Source organism: Vigna angularis, chromosome 2, assembly GCF_016808095.1.
Source record: "Vigna angularis cultivar LongXiaoDou No.4 chromosome 2, ASM1680809v1, whole genome shotgun sequence".
Lineage (NCBI taxonomy): Eukaryota > Viridiplantae > Streptophyta > Magnoliopsida > Fabales > Fabaceae > Vigna > Vigna angularis.
Genome location: NC_068971.1, coordinates 840,113 through 865,859, shown reverse-complemented (window position 1 = coordinate 865,859; position 25,747 = coordinate 840,113). Strand labels below are relative to the sequence as shown.

At 29.8% G+C, this 25,747-nt stretch overlaps 4 protein-coding genes and 1 non-coding gene across 5 annotated transcripts; all 5 read left to right on the top strand.

Moving 5' to 3' along the window:
- The first annotated feature begins 1,744 nt into the window (after window positions 1-1,744).
- Window positions 1,745-2,393, top strand: LOC108321649 (probable non-specific lipid-transfer protein AKCS9). Its single transcript, XM_017553468.2, has one exon. The coding sequence runs from the start codon at window positions 1,852-1,854 to the stop codon at window positions 2,134-2,136; it is 285 nt and encodes a 94-aa protein (XP_017408957.1). The 5' UTR covers window positions 1,745-1,851; the 3' UTR covers window positions 2,137-2,393.
- A 3,163-nt stretch (window positions 2,394-5,556) lies between these two features.
- Window positions 5,557-5,630, top strand: TRNAV-CAC (transfer RNA valine (anticodon CAC)). Its single transcript has one exon. It is a non-coding gene; the product is annotated as a tRNA-Val (tRNA).
- A 4,592-nt stretch (window positions 5,631-10,222) lies between these two features.
- LOC108321733 (putative glutamine amidotransferase GAT1_2.1) lies at window positions 10,223-12,460 on the top strand. Its single transcript, XM_017553580.2, has 4 exons — window positions 10,223-10,580; window positions 10,757-11,487; window positions 11,588-11,794; window positions 12,065-12,460. Exons 1-4 carry the CDS (start codon window positions 10,493-10,495, stop codon window positions 12,308-12,310), a joined length of 1,272 nt encoding a protein of 423 aa, XP_017409069.2. The 5' UTR covers window positions 10,223-10,492; the 3' UTR covers window positions 12,311-12,460.
- Window positions 12,461-13,938: 1,478 nt separating this feature from the next.
- LOC108321623 (cysteine-rich receptor-like protein kinase 44) lies at window positions 13,939-17,444 on the top strand. The gene is made up of 7 exons (XM_017553437.2): window positions 13,939-14,708; window positions 15,738-15,896; window positions 16,000-16,121; window positions 16,191-16,401; window positions 16,492-16,729; window positions 16,816-16,966; window positions 17,075-17,444. Exons 1-7 carry the CDS (start codon window positions 13,967-13,969, stop codon window positions 17,405-17,407), a joined length of 1,956 nt encoding a protein of 651 aa, XP_017408926.2. The 5' UTR covers window positions 13,939-13,966; the 3' UTR covers window positions 17,408-17,444.
- A 2,075-nt stretch (window positions 17,445-19,519) lies between these two features.
- LOC128195479 (cysteine-rich receptor-like protein kinase 44) lies at window positions 19,520-24,990 on the top strand. Its single transcript, XM_052873266.1, has 7 exons — window positions 19,520-20,319; window positions 23,294-23,452; window positions 23,555-23,676; window positions 23,744-23,954; window positions 24,045-24,282; window positions 24,369-24,522; window positions 24,614-24,990. Exons 1-7 carry the CDS (start codon window positions 19,560-19,562, stop codon window positions 24,944-24,946), a joined length of 1,977 nt encoding a protein of 658 aa, XP_052729226.1. The 5' UTR covers window positions 19,520-19,559; the 3' UTR covers window positions 24,947-24,990.
- The last annotated feature ends 757 nt before the right edge of the window (window positions 24,991-25,747 follow it).

The following is a 25,747-nucleotide window of genomic DNA, read 5'->3' as shown; positions in this document are numbered from 1 at the left end:
AGAGGAAGAATATCCTGTAACGAGGGTTTCACATTTTTTGTTAATATTATTATAAAAAATGTTCCTTTAACAATCTTTTTGAAAACTTTTTGAAAACAATCTATGTGATAGTGTGTGATTGGTCTATTTCAAATATACAGATCAATAAAATAGTGAGACATAGTCTATTATTAAAAAATTATTAAAAAAAATTACTAAAATATCATGATTCATTATTATCAAACAAAATTTGACATTTTTTTATGTCATGTACATATCAATCACCAAATAAGTATATTTATTATTCAATCGATTTTAACATTAGGATATGATCGGAGTATTTTAACTTAATTTGAAACTTAATTAAAACGAAAACCTAAGTGAAGATCAATTTAACTTTCTAACAAGAATTGAAATTAAATGACTAATTTAACCAATTAATTATCAATAATAATTAAACTTTAGAGAAGCAATAAAATTCAAGAAGAATGTATATTTAACTAAGAAAGATTCTTCATTAAAAAAAGGTTCCGAGTGTATCATCTTCAAATAAGGAATAAAATAGATAATAGAACTACAAATTATTTAAATTTTCTGTTTAAATTTTTGTTTTTCCTCTTCAAATCGCCAGTACGTAATTTAATAAACACATTTTTATCTGACTACTGTCTTAAAAGGTGTTGCCTTAAAAAATAAAAGAGAAGTTTCTATTGTAATAATATGTAAAACGAAATACTCTTCTATAGTTTCTAAATATAGTATTATATGATAATATAAAAGAATGATAAAAATGGTGTAGAATAAATTCTTTTGTGACAGAGAAAGATAAGATAGGTTAAGTTATCCTCGAATTATGATGATTTAACGGTTACGTTTTCAAACTATAAATTTCCTATCAAGTATAACTTTTAATCTAATCATAAACGCTCCCTCTAATTAGCATAGCAAAGTTTGATTCCGTGTAAAAGTTAACTTACTTCAAGCATAAACCCCTACAACATTTTCTTAAAAGCAAAAAATTCAAAACGAAAACTAAAAGATATCAAATTCTATTTTAAGAATACTTAAAAGTTATAAAATTAATTTAATAAAATTAAAGCTTAATATCACTTTTGATTAATATATTTGTTAATTTTATTTAATATAAAACTTATTTTTTTAATATAATAATCTCATAATTTATATTCAATTTGGTTCTATCATTCATTATAAAAAAATGCTAAATTGAATATAAATTATAAAATTAGAAATCAAATTCAATCGAAAAAATAATTTTAATTTAAATAAAATTTACAAAACCAAAAGTGATATTAAGCTAAAAGTTAAAAAAAAGAACAAAAAAAATTGTAAATTTAACTCGTCATTAACAAGATATTAACATTACCCGTAAAAAAATCTATATACCAAACAATATCTGAAATAAATAACCATAAAAAAATTACTTACGAATCCCACATCGGAAATACATGAAGTATAGATCTGAGTGTTTGATTTTTCATAGTACTTATGAAACATGTAGGGTCCATTGCATTGAAATTAAGGTTAATGTTATAGTAGTATGATTACACAGAAACCACTACTGAATGCCACGAAATCTGCGGTGGCGTTAATGCAAAATAATTCTGAGAAATATCATCCCAACGCCCCTTCCATTAATGTTGTGGGGTCATTCCCATTCACTTCCCACCGATATACAATCCATCATTATTAATTGAAACGAAACCACAAACCACTAACCACACCACCACTTTCTCTTCTTCACTTCTTATATATATAACTCTTCCACTGCCACATTTTTCAGTGTCAGTCACTCAGTTCACCATTAACAAATCAACCTTTTTTCTTCTTCTGTTGTGTTCTCCTTTTAGCAAGATGACGATGAAAAAGTCCGTTGTGTCTGCAGTGGTGCTTGTGGCACTACTTCTGATCGACGTGGGACCTCTGGCTCAGGCTGCTTGCTCCGCATCCCAGTTAACACCGTGTATTCCGGCAATCACTTCCAGCTCTCCACCCTCATCTACTTGCTGTGCGAAGCTGAACGAGCAAAAACCATGCTTATGTGGTTACCTCAAAAACCCTGCCCTTAAGCAGTATGTCAATTCTCCTAATGCCAAAAAGGTCCTTAGTACTTGTGGGGTTCCCTACCCAAAGTGCTAAATACGCAGACAAATTTAATAACACGGTTTAATTTATACTCATGCTTTCTGTGTATAAGTTAAGCTTGCATACGCTGTCACTCTACGTTTCTGTCGTATTATACGTTGCTGTCTTTGGACGTGTTGTAAGAGTTCTACAGCTGAATATGGTGTATACACTACTAGTATACATGTTGTATTCACCAGGAATCATCTATATCTGTCTTCACTGCTATAAATAAAGAACTACTGATGTTCAGAGTGGCATATAATTAATCATTTTCATTCTTAAAATATTTAAGAAATAGATTTTAAATCTACTTTAATTTACTTTGCAACGTGAAATTTACATTAATTTATATATTATATATAGTATGAAATCAATTTATCTAATTACCGTGTGAAATTTTCGATAAAAATGATTAATAACGTGTTTAACTTTTAACTTTCTAATAGCAGTTGTCAATCATATTATAGGAGTTATCAATATGATTTAATTACAAACTACACTTACACTCTAATAAAATCATTGAATTGTTCCTTATTGTCAGACCCTCGAAAATAACATACGCTGGAGTACGCGTGGCAGCTGGAGAACGAGACACCTCAACAACGTACGTGGCAACCGCAAAGCGTGACACTTCACCTACGGACGCCAGGTGTCATGCTGCATGGAGTCTGGAGTAAGGAGCGCAGTGCAGTTTGTGTGTTACTTTGAGAACGCGACACTTCAACAACGGACGCCAGGTGTCATGCCGAGGGAAGTCAGAAACCAGTTAGTGGAAAATAGGTGTCGGCTGAAGAGGGGACGTTCGTCCTCGACTGTGGAGCAAAAATTGAATCTTAGAAAAGTCTACTCTACTCTCTGCATTCACTTTCTTCCTTACCAAAACTCTGACTTTTCTTCTTCTCTACCTTCTCTTTAGAACCAGTTCACCTTCTCTCTACTGTAACTCATCACCTTCTTCTCCGATCATGTTTCTGAACCGTAGAAACGTTCCCTAAGACGTGAGCGTCATTCTGGACCGAACAAAATTGGGATCTGAGCTGGTAAGTTCTCGTCTCTAACCATTCGACCATTTAGTTTCATGCGAACCCAAGTTCTGGTTGCATGCACGGGTTACAGGTCTGAGTTGTTTCTGATTTCTGGTGTTTTAGATTAAGTGAAAGTTGTTGAGCGAAACCTGAGGGTAGAACGCTGTTAGAGGTCGAACTAAACCCTTGCATTTTGGGCGTACACTGCTATCCAGGTAAGGGAAGCTTATTAAATTTAATTCTTATGTTTGTCTTGTACTGTATGAACATTACGTGTGTCGCATGAAGAATGAACTGTGTTATTTGATTGTTGGTATATGATCATAAGTATGAGGTGTATATTGGTTGAGTATGCATGATCGAACGTTGCTGTACTGCATGAACATGATATATGTTGGTTGAAATGTATGATATGGGTAATACGTGTGAATATGAAATATACATGCTTAGAAGCAATGAACGTAAGTGAAACTTGAATATCAACTTCCCTATGTGATAACGTATGTCCGACATTAAACGGTTCTCGACCGTTTGGTGTTCCAGTAAACTTCTTTGAATTGGAATACTTTCATTTGGGAAGGATTCTGGTCGAGCATGAGCTATGTAGGTCTTTTACTTAGAGCTCATAATGAACAGTGTCGATCTTACACATAGTAATCGTATTGGGTAGTGCTCGGTCTTACACCAAGCGCTCTTACTCTTTTCTGGAAAAATCCTTGATAATACAGATCCTTCATCTGTGTCGACCGACAGTGTCGAGCGTCCTTGATAATGCAGATCCTTCATCTGTGTCGACCAACAGTGTCGAGCGTCATTGATAATACAGATCTTTCATCTTTGTCGACCAATAGTGTCGAGCGTCATTGATAATACAGATCTTTCATCTGTGTCGACCAATAGTGTCGAGCGTCCTTGATAATACAGATCTTTCATCTGTGTCGACCAATAGTGTCGAGCGTCCTTAATAATACAGATCTTTTATCTGTGTCGACCAATAGTGTCGAGCATCCTTGTAAAACAGATCATCCATCTGAGTCGACCGACAGTGTCGAACATCCTTGTAATACAGATCATCCATCTGTGTCGATCAACAGCGTCGAGCATCTTTGTAATACATATCCTTCATTTGTGTCGACCAACATTGTCGAGCACCCTTGGTAAAACAGATCATCCATCTGTGTCGACCGACAGTGTCGAGTACCGTGTTAATATAGGTCGTTCATCTATCTGGTAGTCGGTATTACTTTATTTTGGAATGATGAACATTATATGAGATGAATAAATGTTTGTGAAATTCGTACGAGTGTTCCAAGGAGGAACGTCTCCATGATCTAAATGTGATAAGTTATGTAAGTATGACCATGGTAAAATCGCTGATGGCTGGTCCATCCTGATATTCTGTGATACTCATCTTCACGTAGAAGGGGGTAGTCATGTGTGGGAATGGCAGGAGGTCCTTAGTCCATAAGTTAACATGGGCGACGTAAGAAACGGACTAACCTCGAGTGGCAGCTGTCGAGTATAATACAGTTACTACACCACTCGGGTGCAAGGACGCCTGCGGTTACATGGATTCATACAGTCCGGACGGTCGTTAATTGTGAGAGTTTGAATGAGTTATTATACGCTTGGATATATAGATATATATTGCCGTATGAATTGTATGATTGATTGCATATGTTAAAGTATGTTGGTTGTATGAATTAAATTACCTAAGCTTACCCTTGCAATTTCCTTGTGTTGTCTACTGGTTATGTACGTCCGTCTTGTCAATGCAATGATCATCCGTGTGGATGTGAGCAGATGGTGAGGCGCCACTTGAAGAATTACTGGAAGAAGAAAATTTGGAGGACGCCAATCTGGTTGAAGTAGAGGTTAAGGTCGAGCCCTAGAGTGCTCGACAGGTGGTAGTCTTAGTTTCTGTTTAGCCTTTGAAAGTTCAGTTGTTGTTTGTGTAACCGTTAGTATTAGAACCTTGGATTACCGCTGGCTATATTAAATTTTGTACTTTAAGCCGTTCGACTTTTTGAACCTCGCATCTTTATGTAAAGACTGCACTGTTTTACTGTTAAATGTAATCAATTCTATTATATGGTGTTTACTGTATTTTTGGGATGTTACACTTATTAATTAAAAATGTTTATATAATTAAGTTATTAAATTAAATTGTCTTGATAGGATATTTGATCTTTTCAGTGTTTTTTTTTAATTATGTCTCTGGATATAAAACCGTTTTATATAATTAGATTTTAGCAATTTGAAGTCTTCAAAAACTAATATTAGAGATATAATATTTTAGTTTAAATATGGAATTAAGATATCTGTTTAAAAAACTTCTGAAAAATTTACACAATGATCAAAAGATATATTTATGAAATGTATGGGTACGAGGCACAAGCTTGGAATTGTCTGGGTGGTGTAGTTGGTTATCACGCTAGTCTCACACACTAGAGGTCCCCGGTTCGAACCCGGGCTCAGACATTTTAATACAATTTTTTCTTCTAAGAATTTAATTTATATGTTTTAAAAATTATAAAGATTTTCCAAGTGACAAACAAAACTGCCTTATAGATATAAAAATAAAATAAAATTAATTTTACTTGCACCATCATATTTTAACAATATTTTTTTAATAACATTTTAACATTATGTGTTATTCTGTGATTGATTAAAAATTATTCCACAATCAATAATAATAATCATAAATACCAACATAGACCAATAACATATAGATGATATTAAAATGTTGTCAAAATATCATTATCTTTTTTAACATTATCATTTTCATGCATCATTTCACGTTCATAATAAAATAAAGTGTATTTTCTTGATTATTTGATCATTTATGTCAAATAATTTAGTCTGAAGATAATCAGATAATAAATATAAACACTATTTTGCAATAGAAATCTAAACTGTCTTTTTTCCATTTTCTAGACTACTAATCCATTTCCCTAAATTCAACTTCTATTATTCGTTTTCTTTAGTCTTATTACATTTTATAAATTTGTTAACTTTACATTCTACTTTAACGTTTTTAATTATGATGACAATTGTTATATTTTGACACATTTTATATAATTATTGAGCATCATATATCAAATTAGTATTACGTTTTCAAATGTTTGGGAGTATTGTTGACAGTATTTTTTACCGACACTTCCAAAGTTAATTTTATATTTAAGATACGGTATGATGATGAGAAAATCAAAATAAATAGAAAAATATTTGATAAAAGCATAATAAACATTATTGTGAGATATATAGAATGATAAAATTATGATTAAAAACAGATCATGGTGGTGTTTTTCATAATGAAGATAATGTTAATATAGTATTGGTGGTAATTACATTAACGGTGAAAAGATATTAATAATACAAGAATTATAAAAAAAACAAGAATGATGGTAATAATGATTAATAAAACCTATGTCAGTGTGATGAAAATAATTCGTATAAAAATAAGAATGATAATAATTAATATATGATAATTAAAAATAGAAATATTAACAAACAATGTAAAATGTGATGATTGCATAGAAATGATGATGAAGATAGTGCATTTGATCGTGATAGAGACAGTTTCATCTAAGTAATTTTTAATCAGATTTTTCTATTAAATAAAAAATTTCAGTGTACGAAAAGATAAAATAAACAATAGATGAAATAAATCTTTTATTATGGATCAGCGTATAATTTATTATAATATATAAGATATTTATGTATGCTGAAAATTTAATACAATGAAGCTTCGTTCCACTTTCGTGTAAACCTTGAGTTTAGAATTGACAATTTTACCTGCGGATACGGGTATTTATAGTTAAAATTTACGACGGATAATGATTATCTGTGGATAACGGGTAGCGGGTATTTTAATATTCGCTTCTACATAAGTTGGATACGGATAATATACTATCCGCCTCGCGGGTATCCGTTATCCGTAAAAAATTAAAAAATAAATAATTATATATTTTTTAATTAAATTTAATTAAAAATAAAATAAAATTATATTTTATTAGTTTAAATTTTATCAAAATTAAATTTTAATTTACATTTAATTTAATTTATATTATATTATATATATATATATATTTGTATTTTTATTTAAATTTTATTTTTAACATGTATTAAATATTTTTTTTTGTGGGTATCTACAGATACTTATAAGTTTTAAAATATCCGTGAGTATTTTTTAAACGGGTATCCGACGGGTAACGGATCGAGTAGTAAATACGATTTTATTCGACGAGTATGGGTAGGACCCGATCCGTTGCCATCTCTACTTGAGTTATTATTATTATTATTATTATTATTATTATTATTATTATTATTATTATTATTATTATTCCTAAATGTTTCTTATTTGTTTAAGAAAATATTTACGAAGTCGATTTCTTATGAGAAAAATATGTTTCTGATTCCCATATTTTTCAGAAACTTTATTTTGATTTTTATATTACACATTGATGAATTAATTTTATAAAATTATACGAATTTAGTTATTACCTCAACTTCATGACAATAAAAAATATCACTAAATATACGTATAAAAAAATAATAAAATAAAATATTTTGAAAAAAATATATAAAATAATTCATCAATTTAAAAGTAGAGAATACAAAAACACTTTTTAGCTTTTTATTATCTGTTGCCCTTAACTTTAAATAACCAACTTATATATATATTTATATATATATTTTATCATTGAATTGTTTATATTAGTATTGAAAATTAAAACATACTTTTATATAATAATTCTTAGGTATGCTTGGGTTTTATTTTAAATATCTATAATATTACTTTCAATTACATACCTAATAAATTAAATATCATTGTTGAAAATCTTTTTGTCATCTACGCTAATTTTCACTGTACAGACCTTCTTTGCCTTAGCCTCTCAACAAAACAAAAATCTTTAAACACAGTAACGTAAATTGTTTTTTCAATAAATATAGGACTTATATATGATATCTCACATTACATAATTGTATTACACCTAATATTTTATAATCATATAATTCCAATATTTCATAATTATATAAATTTTAATATTTCATAAGTATCCATCCCAAATAATTTCACACCAAACTCACCTTGTTCTCCATATCAAATGGATACCGAGTGACTTATGTTTAATTTTGTAGCATTTGATTAAATTAAAACATGTGTATTTATATATGTTATCATCAATTTCTTTACTTTTATCAATTTTTGTTTTTAAATAATCATTTATCTTTCTACTATATAGTTTGAGAGTTTTATTTAATCTCATTTTTGCTTTTTTCTCATTTCTTTGATTCTATTTCAAGATAAACGCTTTTCCAAGCCTCATACTATATTAATTCCTGGTCAATATAGTTGATCAATTAACATTCTTTTTGCTAAGATTTCATTTAAAATGTCTTAAAATATAATTGATAAATGATTGCTTTGCTATATTCATAATTAGATTATAATTATATTAAAAAAATTTAGTTTCCATTACTTATTAGTTATGATTAATTTTTTTAATATCTATTTATTAGAATATTTTCAATAAACTTATATTACAATTTGTTATAATATTAAGTATCTAAAATATTTTCATTTTTTATTGAGTCTCCATCATTTAATTTTACCTCAAGTGAAATTATATGACCGTTTAATTAAATTTATAATTTTAAACACAATACAAATTTAAATAATAAAAGAAATATTTAGTAAAAAATTCTAAAACTTGATGTTTAGTACATTATTGTACTTTTAAGACTACAAAATCAAATAGACTACACTCACATCACTTAATATAATCAGTTTTTTTAACAAATTTTAATTAAAAATATTTAAATCTATAAATGATTTAGAAATTAATTATATCTTCTAAATTTGAAGATCAGTGATGACGATAGAAATTAACTATTACATCAATCAATTAATTAATAATTCAAAATTTGTACTTAAATTTCAATTCAAAATATAATCTTATCCTATTTTGAGCATCTAAATTTATTATTTGATACTATGATGGCCAACAATTACAGTCTTTAATTATGAAATTAATTACTAATTGGATGAAGTTATTGCGTAGGCAGTGACGAAGCAAATTGTATCGTATCCCAATTGCACTTCTAATTGCTAACGTACGCATAGGTTGTTTTTTTCTCTTCGTTGCATCACGGTCAACCTTATTACGCTGTGAACTGAACATCACTCAAATGGCATATAATTATGATTAAAGCAAAGACTACAAAGAGCATTTTATTTTAATGATACATACAAAAAAGAAAAAATATAATGATAAATAATATTAAATGAATATAAAAAATTTTATGCATTAAAATATTATTATTATTTTTATTCCAATTAATGTACCAAAACTTGATAAGTTCTTCATATTCTCAGCTTATTAATATTAATATTAATAATCAACTCATGCTATTTATATAGAACTTATAACCCCAATTCAATGTTTGACCCACCAAAGTGCCACGTTGCTCTTTAGTTACTAAAATAGTAGCCAAGTGTCTTGCATGTTATTGTGCTCCCTCATTCATTTTTCTCAAATTCGTAAAAATTAAATTATTTTCTATCTAAGCTTCATATGTAATTTACTCACGATTATTTTATTTATAATTTTTTGTTCATAAGTAATCTATAAATAACATTTTATTACCTACGGATTTTTAACTTACCTACGTATTTTAATGGTATAAAAATGAGTTTTTTTTTTCTTGTAGTGTTACTAGCATACTATTATTTGACAGTTACACAAAATAAGATAAGGGATATGAAATCATTAGGAAGAATATGATATATTATTTTATTTTACTATATATCAATCCATAACCATTTATCAGGTAATAAAAATACAATTTAAAATATTAACTATAAAAGCTAACGTGCATATATTTTTAAAAAAGTAAGGATAATTCTGATCTTATCAAATCAAAAGCCTCCAAAATTTAAGTCAACGGTCAACAGATAGAATTTTTATTTAGAACCAACGTGTAAAAACTAATTGGTGGCTAGCAACCTATTTATAATACATGAGAAGAACAAAACGAAATCGAAAGCTGTGAAAACGTCGATCATACGCGGAGGCACGAAAAAGTTTGCTTGTTTTTCTGCGCTCCAACGTTGTTTATCTCAGTATATATCTCTTGCAGGCCCTGTCAGCTGTATCTAACGAAATCCACGGTTTCATCAACGCTCATTAATTATCAATTCCAAAACCTAATCCTACTCCTCATCCTTATCCATATTTCTAATACCATCGTTTATAAATATTGTGCCCAAAAAGCCCTCACCTTTTCCTACAGAATATACGCATCGTAGCCGTTATCAAATCTCCATCGTCGCACCAATGTCCACCGATCTCTCCGTCATTCTCCCTCGTGTTCTCATTGTCTCTAGACGAAGCGTTCGCAAGAACAAGTTCGTTGATTTCGTCGGTAGGTTATGTTTCCATCTTTTTCTTTCGTGTTTCAATCAAATCTGCTTCGGTGCAATTGGGAGTGGTCAAAAAATTGTTCTTGTATGAATAATGTATTCAATTTCTTAATTATTTTTCAATAATGTAAGGAAATTAACATGATAAAATTTGTTATTACGTGATTTTTTTTTTCAGGTGAATATCACCTGGATCTTATAGTAGGGTATGGCGCCGTGCCCGTGATTGTTCCTCGTGTTTCTGGGGTGCACATGTTGTTGGATAGCTTTGAGCCAATCCATGGCGTGCTTCTGTGCGAAGGGGAGGACATTGATCCCTCTTGGTACGAAGAAGATACCTCGGGCCTTTCACAAGAGGAATTGGAAGAGATTAGAAGGCTCCATGTGAGTGACACGGCCATTGATAAAGAAAAAGACTCGATTGAGTTGAGCCTGGCGAAGCTATGCCTGGAGAGGAACATTCCCTATTTGGGAATCTGCAGGGGCTCACAAATTCTTAATGTAGCATGTGGGGGTACCCTTTACCAGGACATAGGGAAAGAGCTTTCAATCAAGTGTCCAGAGAATAAACGGGTGATGCATATAAACTATGACGATTATGATGGGCATAGGCACGATGTGGAAGTGGTTGAGGACACCCCTTTGCATCATTGGTTTAAGGATTCTTTAGAAGATGGAAAAATGGATATTTGGGTTAATAGCTATCACCATCAAGGGGTGAAGAGATTGGCACAGCGTTTTGTTCCAATGGCCTTTGCACCTGATGGATTGATTGAAGGGTTTTATGACCCTGATGCTTATAATCCAGATGAGGGTAAGTTCATTATGGGATTGCAATTTCACCCTGAGCGTATGAGGAAGCCTGATTCGGAGGAGTTTGATTACCCAGGATGCCCCTTTGCTTATAAGGTTTGAAAATACATCACTTTTTTTCGAGGTCTGTTGAATGTTATTGGTCCATATATTGGCTATAGTTGATTTAACATTTGCAATTTCATTGAAAGTGCAGGAATTTGTAAAGGCGGTTGTTGCTTATCAGAAGAAGTTGAACAGCTTAACAACAGTCCAAAAGCCTGTTAAGCTTAATAAGGAAATGGAAAACAAAAGGAAGATTATAGTGCGTAGTTTCTCACTTGCCAAAAACCTCTACAACGCTGGTCGTGGAACCAATTCCCCCAGAGACTCTGAACTTGAAATTGGAGCAGAGTTTCTTGAGGTACTGAGTTGCACAATTAAACTATTTTTCTCAACTTTTCGGTTCATTTAGAATAAGGACAGAATTTAGATACAACTTTATCTAATTGCCACTCAAGCAAGTGAGGATATATGTATATAAAACCTCGTGAACAGTGATCAGTTATAAAGTACCTATGAAATGCATACATTTCCTTTTTCTCTGTTATTGGTGAATCATTTTTGTTTGTGCAAGGAATATGAAAGTTATCAGTTTTTTGTTTTTCTGTGTATTGATTGATGAATTTTGCAGTCGAACACAGCCTTGAGTGTGCAGCAAGAGAACAGGCTAAAGCAAATGGGTGCAACGGTTAGAAATGCAAGATCATACAAAGAGAGAGTGAAACTGAATGAGGAAAGGGAAAAGATGGCAAGAGGAGTGATGAGGAAAATGTCAGTGGAACAGTTGTCAGAGCTCTTGTCTTTCTATCACACAATGGGGCAGATTTGTTCAGAAGTATTGGACATAAAGATACATGGCCTAGTCACTCCTCAATGACTTTCACTTCATCATTTTGTTCCTTTTCTCGTTAATTGATCATGCAACTCAACCAACTTTTGTTTCTTTCTATGTTGCCTGTCAATTGGTACCATGTGGTCCTTTGAATCCAATGATTGTTAGAGGAAATCAAGGCTTTTCATTTTTTTCCTTTGTTTGAGTCTGATATTCAATTCCTTACAAATGTCAATCACTTCTGTAAACAACAGATGCCACTCTAACTTTGGGGAAAATTTCAAGAGCAAATCCAGGAAATAAAAGTTCATTTTTTGAATATAGAAAACTATTATCTCTGTATCTTATTTTAATTTCAACTTATTTTACTCTCTTAGCCGAGGATATGAAAATAATGGAAACAAGGATTGTCTCTCTTAATTTTCTTTTAACTGTGAATAGATTGGATATTCATATTCTGAAAACTTAACAAAATACATGCCATAAAACTTAACTGATGCACCTTTTTTCTGAAATGCTTATTATAAGAAGTAAGTTAACAAAATAAAATCTTTTTATAAATATTTTATTAGTTTTTTTATTGATTTCTTTAAATACACTTTAAATTTATTTAAAGATATCACGTGTGAACCTGACTCGGACAGAATGATCTACTACATATTAAATTTTGGACAGACCAAATCAATCTGATTTGATATCTTTAGAGAGATGATTTACTAAATTTAATACAAAATTAAAATAAATAAATCAACATTGCATGGAATTTTTCTATCAGATCTTCAATAATTCAAACTCTTCAAATACAAATAAATAATATTAAAAAAGTATTAAGCAGTTTGGTTAAAAAAAGTTTAAATAATTCGCCATTCAAATGTGACAAATAGAAAACTTATATCATTTAATAATTTAATATTATCATTAGAAAAAACTAATTAACCATTAAAAAAAATTGACGCACAAACATCATTAAAATGTCAATATACTTATACATTTTTGTGTTTAAATAAGTAACATAAACTAACCCTATTGAAACTCATTTACTAACGTGATTAAGTGGACCGAATTGACTTTAGTTCAATATTATAAAGTTTTTTAGTTTTTTTCATTCGAATAAAACCTGTAATAATGAGTCTTTGGCAACTCACCAACCCTAATCCTTTTCCTGCTTTAAGTCACTTTGTGTAACAATATATCGGTCCACTCATTATAGTCAAATTTACACATTACAATGTTACTAGCAAACGATGCCGTGAAATGCTAATTTAATTTTTTTTTAGATTGCATTACATTATATTATTTTTAATAATTTATAAAAAAAATTACTTATATATTCCAAAGTTTATAAAATCCTTAATAATATTTGTCTCTAAAATTATTAAAAGAATAGTTAATGTTATATTATCTCCTCACATTTTATAAAATTTAAGCCTTAAACTTATCACCTTATCAGGACATAATCTATCACATTCAAACAACTGTGTATCACGATTATGATTTCGTCAGGTTGACCCTTTCCAAAATTCAAACTTTCAGTTTGGCTCGGGCTTCCTAGAAACAGCATTGTGGAAAATTTCACATGCATTGAAAGTGATGAAACGAACTGGTCAGAGACTTCCCAGTGTAATATAATTCAATCCTTGTCTTCGTTTTGCTCTCCCTGCATACACCTTCTCCTCCCACATCTTTTCTCATCTTCCAAAAATGAAACCTAAGCTAACTCTTCACCCTTCTTTCATCTTCGTTCTGTTGCTCATCTCAACCATTGCTCCGACCTATCTCTGTGACGATGATGCTCAGTACACCAACTGTAGTAACGCTTTTACATGCGGAGATACCAAGCTGGATCTCAGGTACCCCTTCTCGGGAAAAAACAGAGGTAGTTATTGCGGCGAAGAGAAGCTCACGTGTGAAGAAGGAGTCCCAAAGATAACCATCAACGATGCCAAGTACCGTATTCTTGATTGGCGTAATACAACACAGACAATAACAATGGCCAGGGATGATTATTGGGATAATATATGTGTGAGTGAGTACAAGAACAGCACCTTTGATAACACTCACTTTCAATATGATCACCAATATAATTATCTTGGTAACGTCACGCTCTTTTATTGCCCTTCCGATTCACATCCTTCTGTACTCACGGAATTTGATAGACAAAATTGTGGTGCTGATAAATTTGTCTTCTACACTCCCCTACCTGTACCTCCGTACTCGGGGAATTGTGCGGTTGTGGTGATTCCGATATTTGAATCCAACGCTTCACTTGTGTCTGAAAGCAATATAAGCGATGCGTTACGGAATGGTTTTGAGTTGAATTGGGAGGGAGATAACGGGAAGTGTGAGAAATGCAGTAATTCTGGTGGAGAGTGTGGAGTTGATGAAGGAGATGGAGGATTTCAATGTTTCTGCGTGGATGGACCCCGTTCTGCTACATGCAAAGGTATGGTTATAACACTCTTGTGTCTCTTGTAGATATTTCCATTTGTAGTTTTGTTTTGTTGGTAAACCAGACCACATCGTAAGTTTGTTCCTATTATTAGCCTTATTATTTGGTGAGTAGCCATTGTAGAGTATTATTCGTGTTTCCTTTAGGTTGTTAAAGATTGTTAAAGATTGGGTTGAAAGGGAACAAGGACTATGCTGTAAATCATCATTCTTTCGTTTTTCAGTGTGACTTCCTCAACCATTACTACATCATCTTCTTCTTTTATATGTTACACAGTGGTATAGGTAGGAGTAAGTAGCACTTAAAAGTGATCACATATATGTTATTTGACATCTATTAAGAATGAGAATTCAAAAATATAATAACTAACCGATGTAATAGAAACATAAAATATATAGAAATATTAATAAAATATTTATAATAAAATGTTGCCCGTATACTATTTCTACCCATGTGTTCCTTCTTTGACTAGACTTTTTGCTTATCTTCCTTGTCAAACGATAGGTTTAATTAGTCCATGTATTTAGGAAACCCCTTTAGCACCTTTAATATATTTTTAGATGTCATTTATGTTTAAAATATATATACATTGCCCCTCTTTCTACTCATGAAAGCGAAAAACAATTTTATTTTTTAAAGAAAATCCATTTATTTCTTCACTCTTTTATATTGAGAGACAAAGAGACGAGAAACAGATATATTTATTTATATTTAAATCTGATTAGAAATTAGTTAATTTTGCTTTTAGTCTTTATTAAAAAAATTGTTTTTATTATTACTAAATACACAACTTGAAAATATACACGATAATTAAAGGTATATAAAAAAAGTAACAGAAATTTTGATCTATAAATATATTATTACAAGGGTAATGGATGAAATTAAGATACTAATTAAGATGCACAACAAAAACAACTCCACTACCATTTGGAGGGGAGCTAGCCTTTCATCATATTCATATCAGTATATTATAAGTTGTCATGATTTATTGACTGTTACTACTACCTGTACATTTTCTTGCAGGAAAAAGAAAAGTATCATTGCGAATATGGATATTGATTATTGTACCTACAACTGTTTTTATAACATTCATCTTTTTGTGCTACTATCTGATCAAGAGAAAACCAAAAAAGAGTAGTAAGAGTCTGAAAAAGAGCAATAAGAGTCTCCTAAGAGAAAATTGTAAGTATTATTATTAAAGAGAAACATGTGATATATAATTTTTAAGTTTTCATGTTTAACTACTTAACAAGTTTTACAATTCAATAATGTTAATATGACCCAGTTGGTAAAGAAAGTCTCACTTTAGAGCCCCTACAATTCAACTTGGCTACACTTAAAGCAGCAACCAACAATTTTTCAGATGACAATAGGATTGGCAAAGGAGGATTTGGAGAAGTTTATAAGGTGAAAAAGTGTGGTATAATTACTTTCTTTAGTTTTTACTTTATTTATGAGAAGTAATTTAATTTTCAGGGAATTCTTTTTGATGGACAACACGTAGCAGTAAAAAGGCTCTCAAAAAATTCTACCCAAGGTGCAAAGGAGTTTAAAAATGAAGTTTCAGTTATAGCTAAACTTCAACATAGAAACCTTGTGACATTGGTTGGTTTCTGTCTTGAAGAGCAAACTAAAATTCTTATATATGAATATGTACCAAATAAGAGTCTTGACTATTTTTTATTTGGTATGATTTCTTAAACCTTACACACCTTTATATATTTTCTCAAATTATAAAATATGCTTTCTTATATTTTTCTTTTAATTTAATATGTAGATTCTCAACTATCAAAATTGTTAAGTTGGACAAAACGTTATGATATTATCATAGGGATTGCTCGAGGGATTTTTTATTTACATGAACTTTCTCGACTCAAAGTTATACATCGTGATCTCAAACCAAGTAATGTTTTATTAGATGAAAATATGATTCCAAAAATTTCAGATTTTGGTCTAGCTAGAATCGTTGAAATAAATCAAGATCAAGTCAGTACAAATAAAATTGTTGGGACATTGTAAGTTATGATACTTTTTTCTCATTATTCTATTTGTTACCTTTTTCATAGGTTTTTTTTGTTCTAATTAATCATTTTGTTTACAGTGGATATATGCCTCCAGAATATGTAATGTTTGGACAATTTTCAGAAAAATTAGATGTTTTTAGTTTTGGAGTCATGGTTCTAGAAATTATTACTGGAAAAAAGAATATGAGTTCTCACAAACCACATGTTCCTGAAGGTCTCTTAAGTTATGTGAGTATAATAATTCAATAATCTATTCATTTCTTGCATTGATTACATAGATTTAAATGTTCATGGTCGGTTATGACATTGAATTTTTAATTTAACAAATTTTTGTAGGTATGGAGACAATGGAGGGACCAAACGTGGTTAGACATATTAGATCCAAATATCAAAGAAAATTATTCAGAATTTGAGGTTACTAAGTGTATTCAAATTGGTTTATTATGCGTACAACAAAATCCTGATGTCAGACCTACAATGACAAATGTTCTATCATACATTAGTAGTTATTTCAATGAACTACCAAGTTCACAAGAACCAGCATTTTTCTTGAATGAAAGGACGAATCCAACAGTATTTGCTCAGAAATCAAATATTAATCAACCTATCAACAACTATATTTCATTCTCTACTAATAAAATGTCTGTAAGTGAATTTTTACCTCGATAGTAATTTATTTTTGGTATTTTTGTTTAGAAGTGATCAATATGTGTGCAAGTCTTTGTTATAATGTAATGAAATATTATTATCTTTATTGATAATCAATGTAATTTGTTTCAGTTGTGATGAATTATATAAACTTTTTATTATGTTTTAGTTAATATATCGATTTTGAGACATGCTTAAAGAATTAAGATTTTTGTCTTTCATAGGAATTCATAATATGAATTAAATTATATTTTGTAAACTAACTCTTTTTAAAAAATATTTTCACTTGTTTTTTTTTTAACAATTAATTGATAGTCGTGTTGGAAAAAAGTAATAGTGGAAAGTGAGAAAAAAAATTAAGAAAAGTGAGAGGAAAAGTAACATTGAATTGATGGAAAGATAATATAAACTAAATAAAAAAATTAAAAGTTTTATGATAAAAACCATAGTCTATATTCTAACTACTAGAGTAAAGGCTATGATTTTACATTAGTTTATAATCTGACTATTGGGATTAATTTTAAAACTTTTTATTTGGTCCAACATATAGCTTCTTGCCATTGTGAACGATTTTATTTTTATGTTTTCTTGTTTTTTCTTTTGATTTCTGTCTTGGTTTCTTTGTTGTTTCTTTCCTTCATTTGCAAGTTCCTATCTTCATGTTTAAAGAGCTCTTTCATGTTCGTTTCCTCTCCATTCATATTCGTTTAAAGAGCCTTTTCTTTTTTGTCTTTTTTGTCTTTCTTTACCATTTATTGCAAGACCAAATTGTTTGGATGTTTTCCATGATGATCACCATTATTGGGCTTAGTTCTCATGTAAGCATTACGTTTGCATTTCTCTCTTCTGAGCCCTAAAAATGATATGATGACATTTGATTTATTTTTGTTGTATGTATCATGATAAAATCATGAAAAATCTCCATTTAATGTTAGAAAGAGAAAAAATAGTTAGAATAATGTGAATAGTATAGACTATAGGAAATAAGTATTTGAAATGTGAAAGAAGTGGAAGAAAAGTGTTTAAAAAATTATAAAAGATATAGTAAAGGATGAAATTTTAAGAATTTTGAGACTCTAACTTTCGAAGTCCGTAACAAAAGTGATCATTTCAAATTTTTTTTACATCAAATCTTTCCAACATGATGCACACACTCTACAAACAAATATACAATAATAGGGTTAGCACAACAAAAAAAATTACTCAAAAATCAATTTCTACTTATTTAAAGTGAATTTTTCAAAAATATTACTAGTTATGAATTGTTAACTATGTTAGCCTGTTTCTAATTCAACCAAACTATCTAGTTCAACAAGTTATTTTTGGTATTGTTAAATCCTTGTTTAATAAAATGATTTTTTTTTTAAATTCCATAATTGATTATGATTAGATAAAAAATCACAGTCTATTCATAACTATAGACTATAACACCCAAGTGTAATCTATTATGGAATTTTAAAAAAAAAAATAGTCTACAAACTACAACTTTTTCATAAAACCTCAGCATATTATGTATTATTGACAAAAGTTTTCAACCGTAGTATATATTCTATTTTCTTATTACATCTCGATGTATTATTTTTAATTAATGTAGTTTAACATTAAAAATAATTATAATCATATTTGTTTACTGTTCTAGGTAAATTTACAAAAGTTTTCACAAAGAGAAAAGTTAATAATGCTAATAAACATTTAAAGAGAGAAAACATCAAACAAACATGATTAAACACGTAGAGATTACAAAGATAACAAGACTTATACTATTAACTCAAACATGACGATGTTAATTCCTTTTAAATGAAATCAGGAGAACTTTACACTGAATTATATCTCAATTATTTTTTAAATTCATTAAAGCTCTCCAACCTGATAAAATATAAATAAATAGACAGAGGATCTCAACAAAACTAACCCCACGTGCTTAAAATTAAGGGCACTTTTCTTTCTCCGTATTATAAAGGTTCCTCAGGTATAAAAATGAATTCAAGAAAGACAGTTCAAGTTATGTAAAATTTTATACTTAAAATTGGCGTAAGTCAACTTAAACCTTTCCACAAGCACAGTTACTTGTCTTTAGAAAGCAATTTCTATATATCTTAAAATACTAATTCATTCTTTTGAGTCACATTTTCTTCTTCAAACATTTGCCTGACTTTTTCTTTCCACTCTGCCAATGGCTTCCGACAGTGTTCATCTCCCTCTTATCACTATACTTCATCACTCAATCATCTTCCTCCTACTCTTTAAGCTACCTTCATGTTTGAGCTCCAACCCTACTTACAGCAATTGCGCTAATCTGATAAGTTGTGGCCAAATAAGAAACATCGGTTTTCCATTCTGGGGAGGGAACCGCCCAAGAGAGTGTGGCCACCCTCTGATGGAACTCATCTGCGAAAACGAGATCAGCTACATAACCATTAACGATGTCAAGTACCAGGTTTTGGATGCCAACCCAGATAGCCATACTTTGAAAATCACCAGACAAGATTACTCGATAGACTTATGCCAGCCAAATCAAGCCAGCACCAGCCTTAACACTCAGCTCTACGTTTATGACTCACCCTATAACAATCTTTCCCTTTCCTATGGTTGCACTCCTTCAGAGTTTTTGCCTCCCAACTATATTCCCTGTAATCGAACTTCTGGGGAAACCGTTTATTCTCAGTTTGGGTCACTTTCTCCCGTGTCTTGCAAAACTAGTGTGGTTGTTCCGGTTCCTCTTTCATTGCAGGAGATTGATAGTTTCTTCCAAGTATACCGGGCAATCAAAGAAGGGTTTGTGGTGAGATGGATTATAGGTGTTGAAGAATGTGACAAGTGCGAAAAATCAGGTGGAGAATGCGGTTTTGAAGGGCCTTCACAGCAAACAATATGTTACTGCAGAGATGTACCTTGTCCTAATTTCTCACCAGATGATACCAAAGCATTTCCAGGTACGTCTAAGTTCATTCAAATTTTTTTTTTCTGCTTCGAGTTTGACGATGATTTAAGTTAATTTTGAGATGAAATGTTCATCAAATGTGAACATGCACTTAATTTTTACTACAAGAAATTCAGTACAGTCATTAGATATGAAGGTTCTTTATCATGTGGGTCAAAGTACATATATTTGGTCTAATTCCTTGTCCCTTAATTCTAGGTAGCTCTGACATAGGCTAATGGCACTTTCATCCATTGTTTAACACCACATCTTGAGGTCTTGGTCTTTAGAGGAATAAATTTGGAAATTGTAATGAAAATGAAAGTCGGAAAGAGAAGGAATGAAAAGATAAAGCTGTAAAATATGATTCTTTGATTTTTCAATGACATTACTGCATCACCTTGCTTAGCGTTGATTGATCTTTTACATATATATTGGAGATAAAATGGTAGATATATAAGGTAGGAGTAAGTAGCATTTAAAATTTTTACATTTATTTAATATTATTTTCTTTTACCTTTTCATTTTTCTTTTCTTAAAACATATAAAAATATATTTTTATAATCATTTTATCTTCGTACTTTGTATCAAATAAATATAAAAATGTATCTATGAGAAAATAAGAACGTAAAAATAATAAAAATAACATTTGTTAATAGAATATTTATAATAAAATGGTGTCATATATTATTTCTCCCATTTCAAACACGGCACGGGACGCCTTCTTTGACTAATCACTGTGTCGTGTAGTGTCTGTTCAACAATGTATTGGAAACTCGTCAATAGCGCGTTTAAAAGTTTACTAGTTGTCATTTTAAGTTCAAAAAATATATATTTCTTCCTCTTTTGAAAATAAAAGTATAATAAAAGTTCATTTCAGACAAATCAATGTATGACATTTATTCATATTTAAATCCTGAATTAAATTGAATTTTAATCTTTTAGCTAATTTTGGTTTTAATTTTTGTTAAAATAAATTTTGATTTTGTCTGCTAATTATTTATATTCGCTAATTGGTTATAGGTTTAATGAGAGATAAGTGATTAACTAATATTTGTTAGCAACACAATCCGTTATAGTAGAATTATTTAACTAATTTAAAATATTTCAAATTTGATATTTAGCAAAACACCATATAGTATATGATACATATGTATTATAATATTATTCATAAGTACATAATAAAATTAAAAAAAAAACAAAAATGTATTATAAATTAGATAAAATATAAAATTGATTAACAAAACTTTTACGTATGAGTTTCTACTTGATAAATCATCAATAATTTAATTTATCAATAAATTTTACTTCTTGGTAAATTAATTTTTTAGTATTACTTAACAAAAAGTAAAAACAAAAGAACAAAATTTAAGTATGAGGAAAGCTAATTATACTTTTTAAAAGTAGTACAAGAAAGAAGAGAGAATAAAGATGACAATTAAGAAGTTATTGTTACACATTTTTCTCTTCCTCTTTAATAACTTTTTATCAACTTTTCTTTTTCATATATTTTTCTTAGTTTACTATTTCAATACACAGATGCAAGTTTTTTTATTTGCTATTATTTATATATTTTTATATACACAGTTTATTTTAAGTATTAATTGTAACTTTATTTTAATTGTATTTTAACATAATAATAGTTGAAGATCAAACATGATTGGTTAGGTTAGAGACAAAACTAAATTAGAATATATAAATAAAAATAAAAAACTTTAATTTGCATCAACTAAAATTAATTTTATGTTAAACTTGTGAAATTTTTAATTATTTCTAACTTAATTAGTTTAATATTTCTTTTAAGACTTTATTAGTGGTATCTAAATGGAAAAAAAATAATCATTAAATTATATTCTCTATTCAAACTTTTTTCTCAATAATTTGGAGACACAATCAATTATATATTTAAAAGTTTATCTAATGATAATACATCATTTCAAAACTAGTTGTTGTAATATCTCAAAAATACAGTCTAAAACTATATAATAGAATAGTCACATTAAATAATATTACATATCAGTCTTACATTAAAAGAGAATGTACGGTTGTGGCCGAACGGCCTTACAGAAAAACTAGAAAATTAAAACCGAATAACATAAGCAAATCACAACCGAACGGTTTACAAAATACTATACCGAACGGTCCTACCAAAATCAAAGGGAAAAGGTGATCGAGCGATCACCTTATTATCAGACTATACTACTGACCGAATGGTTCTACTGTTTGGTCTTAACTTCTACTTCTACTAAGTTTTCTTACTCCAACGCCTCTTCCAGCAGCTCGTCTCCTTCTGCTCACACCCACATGGATGATCATTGCAACAGAAGGACAACCGAATGTACAAAACAGACAAGACAGGAAACATAGGGTAAGCTTATGTAATTTAATTTATGTATAAACATATATTTCACACAATCAACTAAACAAGATAATTCATCATTCGATCATGCAAAGCCTAATACTAGACTGACTGTCCGGACTGTATGAAATCTGTGTAGCTACGACGTTCGTGCACCCGGGTGATATAGTAACTAGGATGCCCTCAATAGCTGGCACCCGAGGTTAGTTCAATCCGCGACACACACCTGTTTTTCACTTTCTGAATCTCAGACCTCCTTTGCTTGACATTTGGCGGCCGGGTTTGAGTGCATTTTAAATGAGTTCTGATATTTTTTTTTAATTTATATTTTCTAACTTAGTTTATACCATAAACAATTTTTTTTGTTTTTAAATCAGTTTATATTTTATGAATCTATTGTAGTGTATATATTAACTTTTCAAATTAGTACTTTTGTCAAATCTTAAGCGATTTGGTTCTAACTATAGTCAAATAGTGCACTGGTAATGGATGAAAGTAAGATACTAATCAACATGCAGAACAAGAACAACTCCATTACCATTTGGAGGGGAGCTAGCCTTTCATCATTTTCATATCAGTATATTATAACTTGTCATGATTTATTGATTACCTGTACGTTTTCTTGCAGGAAAAAGAAAAGTATCATTGCCAATATGGATCTTGATTATCGTACCTACAACTGTTTTTATAACATTCATCTTTTTGTGCTACTATCTGATCAAGAGAAAACCAAAAAAGAGCAATAAGAGTCTGAAAAAGAGCAATAAGAGTCTCCTAAGAGAAAATTGTAAGTATTATTATTTAAGAAAACGTGTAATATATATTTTTTAAGTTTTCATGTTTAACTACTTAACAAGTTTTACAATTCAATAATGTTAATATCACTCAGTTGGTAATGAAAGTCTCACTTTAGAGCCCCTACAATTCAACTTGGCTACACTTAAAGCAGCAACCAACAATTTTTCAGATGAGAATAGGATTGGTAAAGGAGGATTCGGAGAAGTTTATAAGGTGAAAAAATGTGGTATAATTACTTCCTAGTTTTTACATTATTTATGAGTAGTAATTTAATTTTCAGGGAATTCTTTTTGATGGACAACACGTAGCAGTAAAAAGGCTCTCAAAAAATTCTACCCAAGGTGCAAAGGAGTTTAAAAATGAAGTTTCAGTTATAGCTAAACTTCAACATAGAAACCTTGTGACATTGGTTGGTTTCTGTCTTGAAGAGCAAACTAAAATTCTTATATATGAATATGTACCAAATAAGAGTCTTGACTATTTTTTATTTGGTATGATTTCTTAAACCTTACACACCTTTATATATTTTCTCAAATTATAAAATATGCTTTCTTATATTTTTCTTTTAATTTAATATGTAGATTCTCAACTATCAAAATTGTTAAGTTGGACAAAACGTTATGATATTATCATAGGGATTGCTCGAGGGATTTTTTATTTACATGAACTTTCTCGACTCAAAGTTATACATCGTGATCTCAAACCAAGTAATGTTTTATTAGATGAAAATATGATTCCAAAAATTTCAGATTTTGGTCTAGCTAGAATTGTTGAAATAAATCAAGATCAAGTCAGTACAAATAAAATTGTTGGAACATTGTAAGTTAAAATACTATTTTCTCATTATTATATTTTTTACATTTTTCATGGGTTATTTTTGTTCTAATTAATCATATTGTTCACAGTGGGTATATGTCTCCAGAATATGTAATGTTCGGAAAATTTTCAGAAAAGTCAGATATTTTTAGTTTTGGAGTCATGGTTCTAGAGATTGTGACTGGAGAAAAGAATTTGAGTTCTCACAAACCACATTATGTTGCTGAAGGTCTCTTAAGTTATGTGAGTATAATAATTCAATAATTTCTTGCATTAATTACATAGATTTCAATGTTCATTAATGGTTATGACATTGAATTTTTAATTTGACAAGGTATGGAGACAATGGAGGGCCCAAACTTGGTTAGAAATATTAGATCCAAATATTAAAGAAAATTATTCAGAAATTGAAGTTACAAAATGTATTCAAATTGGTTTATTATGTGTTCAACAAAATCCTGACGTCAGACCAACAATGACAAATGTTCTATCATATTTTAGTAGTTATTTCAATGAATTACCAAATTCACAAGAACCAGCATTTTTCTTGAATGAAAGGACGAATCCAACAATATTTGCTCCACAATCAAGTATTAATCAACCTATCAACAACTCGATTCCATTATCTACTAATAAAATGTCTGTAAGTGAATTTTTACCTCGATAGTAATTTATTTTTCTGTGGTATTTTTGTTTAGAATCGATTTGCAAGTCTTTGTTATTATGTAATGAAATATTAATATTATTGATAATCGATGTAATTTATATCATTTGTGATGAATTATATAAACTTTTATTATGTTTTAGTTAATATATCGGTTTTGAGACATGATAAGAAATTAAGATTTTTGTTTCTCCTTTGTACGTAGTAATTCATAATATGAATTAAAAATATATTTTGTAAAATAATCCTTTTTTAAAAATATTTTCACTTGTTTCTTTTTTTGTTAACAATTGTTGAAAAAGAAAATAATGGAAAGAGAGAAGAATTAAGGAAAAGGGAAAGGAAAGTAACATTGAATTGATGGAAAGATGAGTTAAATAAAAAAAGTGAACAATTGTTCCATTAAAACTGAAGTCTATATTCGAACTACTAAAGTTTCGATTATGATTTTATAGGGAACAGTAGTCTATACTTGGTCCATGCATAACATTCTAACTAATCGCCACTGTTGAACAATTTGCGTTTATAGGTTTTTTCGTTTTCTCTTTTGGTTTCTCTTTCATTTTTTTTAGTTTGCAAGTTCTCATCGTCATGTTCAAAAAGTTCTTTCATGTTTGTTGTTCAAGTCTGTTCCTCTTCATTCATGTATATTTAAAGAATTCTTTTTTTTTCATTAATTGTTTTTTATGGTCTTCATTGTCTCATTCAAGTTTGTATTTTTCTCTTTTAAATCTTAAAAATGATATGTTGATATGTTTGATTTATTTTTGTTGTATATATCATGATAAAAGCATGAAAAATCTC

Excerpts from the sequence above, each read along its gene's own strand:
- LOC108321649 (XM_017553468.2), top strand. The coding sequence starts at position 1,852 with ATGACGATGAAAAAGTCCGTTGTGTCTGCAGTGGTGCTTGTGGCACTA.
- LOC108321733 (XM_017553580.2), top strand. The coding sequence starts at position 10,493 with ATGTCCACCGATCTCTCCGTCATTCTCCCTCGTGTTCTCATTGTCTCT. Across the intron at positions 10,581-10,756 it reads CAAGTTCGTTGATTTCGTCG|GTGAATATCACCTGGATCTT; the intron begins GTAGGTTATGTT and ends TTTTTTTTTCAG. Across the intron at positions 11,488-11,587 it reads GATGCCCCTTTGCTTATAAG|GAATTTGTAAAGGCGGTTGT; the intron begins GTTTGAAAATAC and ends TTGAAAGTGCAG.
- LOC108321623 (XM_017553437.2), top strand. The coding sequence starts at position 13,967 with ATGAAACCTAAGCTAACTCTTCACCCTTCTTTCATCTTCGTTCTGTTG. Across the intron at positions 14,709-15,737 it reads CCGTTCTGCTACATGCAAAG|GAAAAAGAAAAGTATCATTG; the intron begins GTATGGTTATAA and ends ATTTTCTTGCAG. Across the intron at positions 16,967-17,074 it reads CTGAAGGTCTCTTAAGTTAT|GTATGGAGACAATGGAGGGA; the intron begins GTGAGTATAATA and ends AAATTTTTGTAG.
- LOC128195479 (XM_052873266.1), top strand. The coding sequence starts at position 19,560 with ATGGCTTCCGACAGTGTTCATCTCCCTCTTATCACTATACTTCATCAC. Across the intron at positions 23,677-23,743 it reads GATTCGGAGAAGTTTATAAG|GGAATTCTTTTTGATGGACA; the intron begins GTGAAAAAATGT and ends TTTAATTTTCAG. Across the intron at positions 24,523-24,613 it reads CTGAAGGTCTCTTAAGTTAT|GTATGGAGACAATGGAGGGC; the intron begins GTGAGTATAATA and ends TAATTTGACAAG.